This window comes from Triticum aestivum, chromosome 5B (assembly GCF_018294505.1).
Source record: "Triticum aestivum cultivar Chinese Spring chromosome 5B, IWGSC CS RefSeq v2.1, whole genome shotgun sequence".
NCBI classification, from domain to species: domain Eukaryota; kingdom Viridiplantae; phylum Streptophyta; class Magnoliopsida; order Poales; family Poaceae; genus Triticum; species Triticum aestivum.
This window is the reverse complement of record NC_057807.1, coordinates 378686838-378693006: the sequence shown is the minus strand read 5'-3', so window position 1 is coordinate 378693006 and position 6169 is coordinate 378686838. Positions and strand designations below refer to the sequence as shown.

Sequence of the window (6169 nt, the reverse complement as noted above, 5' to 3'; positions counted from 1 at the left end):
GCGTAGCAGTACTTGGTGTTTCTAAAAGAAATTTGTTTAAAAACCTTTTTAATACGAATTCAAGGGTATAGTTTTCATGGAGCATTAGTTGTGTTTTGTTGGTCAAGTTAGTAATTGAATTCGAAATGCAAAATAAGTTGACGCCAATGTTAATTGGGAAGGAGGGAGTAATTTAAAGGGAAATAATTCATGATTCAAAATATTTGAAGAAGGTACACATATAGATGATTTGAGTATTGTGTGCATAAGTATATTTTGTGCAAAATACCGTGTCGCTGCACACAAAGATACGTTGAGCTATTTCTCATTTCGAAACATATTTTCTCAAATTCTTTCGACCTCCTTTTTACAGTTCGAGGAAATTCCTGCCCTGATAATTTGATTCTACTAACTCCATCGCACCCCATCAGCAAATGTTTCTCTCAGTACTCAGCAAATGTTTCTCTCAGTACTCAGCAAATGTTAGTACCTGGCTTTTTGGCCATCCTCGGCTCAAGCAGCCAATGAAACCATGGAGCAACAAACCTTCTCTTGGTACCTATAAATAACGGCGGCAGAGCCCATATGAGCCTAAGACTGGGGGCTCATGAACAACCTTTATGTTTTGCCCATAAGTAGCAACAGGATAGCAAGTGCAGTTTTTTCTAAGAATGGAAGACAACTCCCTCAGACTCTCCAGCCTAAATTTGCTACAGCCAGTACAAGGATATAATACCAAAAGGCAACGTGAGCTTCACTTTCAGAGGCCTGGAAAGTCACAGGAGACACGACCCATGTTCGAAGGCGTCTTCTCGCGACGGTAATACTACTAACTAGAGTGCTAGACAAAGACAATGAACTTAAACCTCATCGTTAGCTCTGACGAAAGCACCGATGGCACACCAATATATTTCAGAAAAGAGCAAAACACAAAATGCTAGCAGTTCCTTTTACTCTTAACAGAACTGGTTCTTTTTGAGAAGCCATTCTCTGCATGCTGCATCTCTGATCGAAGACACTGCATCAGGCGATAGAACTGTCTCGTCGGAGCCACACCTCTCCAGCGATGCCCAGGAGTTGGTCCTGACCTAATAATACTCTTCTGCTTTACCTGCATGACAACGGAAACACTCTTTATGCAGCTTATCAAAATAAAGGAAATGCAACCAAAATATATTGCACTTGTGCATATACACGAACTGATCGCCACTTGGCACAAATCAGCTTAATATTTTAGCAGACGCATGCATGGCCCGGAGGAAAATATCAGATGCATCACGCGAAAGACCGTGCATCTAAGTCAATCACATAGATTTCGCTTAAGCAAGATCCAGAATCCAATGGTTTAAGCTGCTTGGAGTAGTATGGCTTTTCAGTTTTCAATGAAATGCAGCAGAGAACAGGAGATTCTGCCCTTGTTAGAAAAAACAACAGGATTGCTATGTCGAAGCATGCATGAAAATGATGCATTCCACTTGTACCCCTGCTGAGGCACTGACACTTGTACCAATGCTGAGGCACTGACCAAACTAAAAAAGCACGAACAACACCAATTTTGCAAACAGCTAAATACCAAAAATACCGATGATCCCTTTTCAGTTTTATTGCTTTGGTCTTTGTACACAAACTTTAATGGAATTGGCCAATGCACCCATAAGACAATAATTTTAAAAGTAAACAATTTCATGCATTTCATTCATAGTTTTAAATAGACAACGAGAATACATAAGTTGAAATTTATTGTGTGAAATGAAGTTTCCCTACCTTTAAATAAGACCTGAGCTTCAGCTGAAGCCCTTTTGTATGTTAGTAATTCATTTATAGCATCCTCACTAGACATCACAACGTTCCCACCATAGCTAATAAATAATGCACGAAGAAGCCTTGCTTTAGAGAGAATGAGCTCTATAAAGCACATTTCATTTCGCCGCCAATTAATGCCGGTCATCTGCACAACCTGAAGGTTGGCACACATGCCATCAGTCCATAATGCATTTTGAAACTCTCCATTTGCCTCAAATTTCTGCTCCTCCTTATCATAGATCTTCACATATAAAAGTAAAAACGACAATTAACCTGAAGCGCCAAAATGACCTTTAAACAATGTTAATATGAAATATGCATGGGAACATTCATAAATCAGGATTACCTCTATTTTAAGCTTTTCAAGATTTGGGGCACTCTTTAGTAAGCAAAACGCTAACATAATAGGGGGTTGCTCACAAAAGTGCATACGCAACTTCAAGCTCTTCAAGTTGTGAAAGGTGCACAGAATTATCTTCGGTATCATAGCACTCTGAAAAATAGGACAAAGAGAGAGCAAGGATAATATCAGGACTTAAACTGGATGCATCTCTAGAATCTAGGAGCAATGCAAACGAAGGGACAGATATCGTTTCTATATAAACAGAAAAAAGATCATAAATGTTCAAAGGTTCAGCACACCATAAACCACACAAATCTATACATTTTGCAAACGAAAAAGGAAAAATATACATCAGCCTTATTTATCAAGTTGGCAACTGGGATAATAAAACACCGAGATGAAAATAAATAATATATGCAGGTTAATATGAACCATGTCTGTGGGACAATGCATGTACAAAAACATGATATAAGTATACAACCCGGAATAAATTAATTGGTAGATTGGTCGCAACTAGGCTGAAAGAAGCCAAGCCCAAGGGGCAGACAGGAAATCATTTCGACAGTACAGAGGCCTATATATGTTGGCTCATTTGGGGAGGAAAAAAAACTTGCACTTTCAAAATGGAGTACCTAGATCAAGGGGTTTTTAGAGCATCCAAGGACATACAGATAATGATTAGGTATTTTCCCCCTTTGTTGCATTATGTTTCGTAAGTAATCAACCTTGTGGGCTTGAGGCCAGTTAGGGCAAAGCTATTTGTACTCTATTTTGTGTAATCTAATATGGTTGCCTAATGATATCAGCACAGGTGCGGCAGCCTAGCTATTCGGACAGATTAAAGAAAAGAAAAAACTCCCCATATTCTGATGCAGGGCATTTTAACTAGTTTCGGATTGATTCTGCGAAACAAGACTCAAAAGATAAAATAAGCAACTGGGGACATAAGCATTTACCGGTGCGTTGAATGAAACGACCAAAAGCTTCCTAACTTGAACAAGCCCGGAAAGAAACTTGGCAAAATCGTGGTGAACAACATTGTCAAACCAATCGATGACTGCGGAATTCAGGCATGTCAAGTCCTTGAGGATCCAGCCATAATAGTTCTCTGAACAAATCGTCAAGTGCCTGAGATTGGGCGCCCGAATCACCCATTCTCTGATGTGCTCGCCATCGATGAAAACATCTGTAAGTACCAGATACTCGAGCAACGGGGATGTCCTTATGATCTCCTCAAGTTGGTACTCCCCATAGTCCTCTAAGTGGACGTTTGCGAGAGTTAATTTCTTTAGATCCGGGAAGGCCACGAAGCCTGCGGGTAGGAGCGGAATGGCGCAGCCGAAGAGACTGAGGGAGGTGAGCCGGCTGCAGGAGAAGACGGAGGAGGGGAGGGTGGGGAACGAGTCGTTGAAGCTCAGGTCCAGGATCTCGACACCCCTGCGGGAGAGGACGAAGAGCCAGTCGTGGACGCGGCCTGCGTAGGGCCCGTCGAGCTCCGCGTGGAAGAGCCGGACGCGGCCGGGGCAGCGGAGGAGGATGCCGTAAAGGGACCACAGCCCCGCCGGCGCGCCCTCATCGCCTCCGAGGCGGGGAAAGTGGAGATCGAGGTATGGGAGGGCCTCCCATCGGTGTCGCCAGACGCGGGAGAGCGCCGACGTGCGGACGGCGTCGCGGATGCCGAGACGGACGAGGATGTTGTCGAGGGCGTCCGGGGGAAGGGAGATCAGGGCGTCCGCCTCCGCCAGTGCGGCCTCCTTCACCCGGCCCCGGCGCTTCTTCCCGTGATCGCGTGGCGGCGCCGTTTCCACCAGGCCATGGCGCAGCGGCGCCATTTTCACCGGGTGATCACGCGGCAGCACGGTTCTAGGGTTTGAGGCGGAGCATTTGCTTCGGGCGTGTTTTTTCCTAAAAAATGAATAATAGCCAGGGAATCCTCACTAAAATTTGATTTAGTGAAGATTTGACTATGGGTAGTGAACAGGAAATGCAAATAAACTCAAAGTTCTAAATAATCGGCTACGGCTCTTATATAGTCGCGCAGCGGTTTGAGCAACATGCCACTCACGTACAATTGTCCATAAAGTTGCAAAATACTCCATGTATTTAAATATAAGACATTTTTTACATTGTCATAGCGTTGAAAACCGTCTTATATTTTGATACAGAGCATACTATAACTCACTAAACAGAGCATCACTATTTGGCATAGCCTATTATTTAAAACTATGAAATAAAGTTTTTAGTTGAGATAATATTTGATTTGAGAGAAAACCCTAAAGATTGCTAAGGAATGAACCAAAGTTTAGAGTTATAAGGGGATGTTCGCCGATGCACGAGGAGAGGTCGGCCCGTCATGACATAACAACTACCTTTTGAAAAAGGTTCCTTGAACATGCAAGTCCAAGTTATAAAGTCTAGTACAGTGTTCCTAATAGTTACATCGAATGTGTAGTTATCTCTTCGAAAAACACACATTGTGAAAATTACACAATTTTCAGAGAAGGACGAGGGGCACGAAAGGCCACGACGCATGATCTAGCGTCGTCAGGGTAGGGAGGCCCATATTCCTTGGATGAAGAGGGGTTGAAGAAGGCCTAACTGGTCCCAAACTGCAGAGGCCGTTGGTCATGGCAGCGAAGACGTGCAAGGCATCTTCGAGCATACAGTAGTAGCGTGGCAGGCATTCGATTGTAAGGTGTTTTTCTCGATGCAAGTTTGCCCTAGTGCTGAGTCTGTTTCTGAACAAGAGCGGCCCGAAGATATTGACCTTGTTGGGTACTTTGGAGCGCCAAATAAGGTCAGCATCAACGGTGTTTTTGAAGTGTTCTTCTCACTGGCTGAGCTAGGCAGGTTCTTCAGGGAGAGCCAAGTAGAAATAATAGATGTTTGGGGGTGGGGGCAAAGTGTATATTTTTTGTACTCTAAGCACCCCTTAAAAAAATTATTCCAACCTAGGACCCATCTAGATGAAATATAATTTGGTCTCATTCACCTGAAAAACAAAAACAAATACAAATAGTACTACAACCCACGTCAGCACACACACATCTTATAGTATCAATCCAATGGCTATAAATATGAATGAGACATAACTAAAACTCAGCTAGATGAGTTCTAGCAAAACCGTTTTATTAAGGCTGGGAGCATGGTCCCTGTAGGCTACAACGTAGCTCCGCTGTTGGCTCTTCTCACGGTGGTAGGATGATTTGGCATGCAAGGGGGTAATCAAAAATAGCACAACGTGATGTGGTCCGGGTTAATACGTGGGGAATTTCTCTAGTCGGTGGGATTTTTTAACCATTTTTTTCTAGTCCAGTTGATCCCGCCCAATGCTGCCTAAGAGCATCTCCAGCCGCGGCACCAAGAGGCCCCCCAAGCGAATTTTTAATGCCGGTGGCCGAAAATCGGCCCAGTCGCGTCCCCAGGACCTCATTTAGCGCCGATTTCGGCCAAATCCAGAGCCGGCGATCCCGAGCCGAACCCAAGCGTCCGGGTGTCGCATGGGGGCGCCGGCATAAGCGAAAAGGGGCGTGGGGCCGCTCTGTCGGCGAGAGGAGGCCCTTTTCCCGCCGTTTCCTCCCGCTTCCCCCTCGGCTTCCCTCTCATTCTCCATTCCTCCCGCCAAACTCCGCCTCCTCCCTTTCAAGCCGGCCTCCATGCCGCCGAAGAAGTACGTGTTCCCCCGCGCAGCGACGGATACCACAGCCGCCGCCGCCCAGCCGAAGCAGAGGAAGCAGAGGGCGCCGCCGTCCAAGCCCCCGGGCATGACCAACGCCGACTGGAAGGCGGAAGTGCAGCACCGGGAGGCCGTCACCGCTGATAGGCGCAATAGGGCCAAGAAGGCCCGGTAGAGGGCGGCGCTCGCGGGCGCACGCGTGCAAGAGTCCATCGACCATTGCCTCGCCGACGCCAAGACCAGGGTCGCCCCGCGAGAAGAGAAAACTGAGGCGCGGTGGGCTGCTTTGATGATGAACAACGCTGTCAAACTCAACTTGCTCCGGACCAACGTCGCCCCGAAGAAGAGGAACAACAACTTGGCTTTCT

General features: G+C 45.7%; 1 protein-coding gene across 2 annotated transcripts; it reads right to left on the bottom strand.

The window, feature by feature from the left end:
• Positions 1 to 633: 633 nt before the first annotated feature.
• Positions 634 to 4103, bottom strand: LOC123116162 (F-box/FBD/LRR-repeat protein At1g13570). Of its 2 annotated transcripts, XM_044537161.1 has the most exons (4): positions 3082 to 4103; positions 2129 to 2275; positions 1744 to 2023; positions 634 to 1090 (listed from the first exon to the last, which is right to left on the bottom strand). In XM_044537161.1, the coding sequence occupies exons 1-4, from the start codon at positions 3955 to 3957 to the stop codon at positions 1068 to 1070; spliced, it is 1326 nt and encodes a 441-aa protein (XP_044393096.1). In that variant the 5' UTR covers positions 3958 to 4103; the 3' UTR covers positions 634 to 1067. The 2 variants fall into 2 exon arrangements, with proteins under 2 accessions (XP_044393096.1, XP_044393097.1); XM_044537162.1 differs by lacking the exon at positions 634 to 1090 and having other exon boundaries at positions 1929 to 2023; positions 2203 to 2275.
• Between the last annotated feature and the right edge of the window lie 2066 nt (positions 4104 to 6169).

What these genes read in the sequence shown, in the direction of transcription:
- LOC123116162 (XM_044537161.1), bottom strand. Translation starts at nt 3,957, where the DNA reads ATGGCGCCGCTGCGCCATGGCCTGGTGGAAACGGCGCCGCCACGCGAT. An exon ending in TTGAAAAGCTTAAAATAGAG is followed by an intron (nt 2,024 to 2,128) that starts GTAATCCTGATT and finishes TTATATGTGAAG; the next exon opens with ATCTATGATAAGGAGGAGCA. An exon ending in AGCTCAGGTCTTATTTAAAG is followed by an intron (nt 1,091 to 1,743) that starts GTAGGGAAACTT and finishes GTTGTCATGCAG; the next exon opens with GTAAAGCAGAAGAGTATTAT.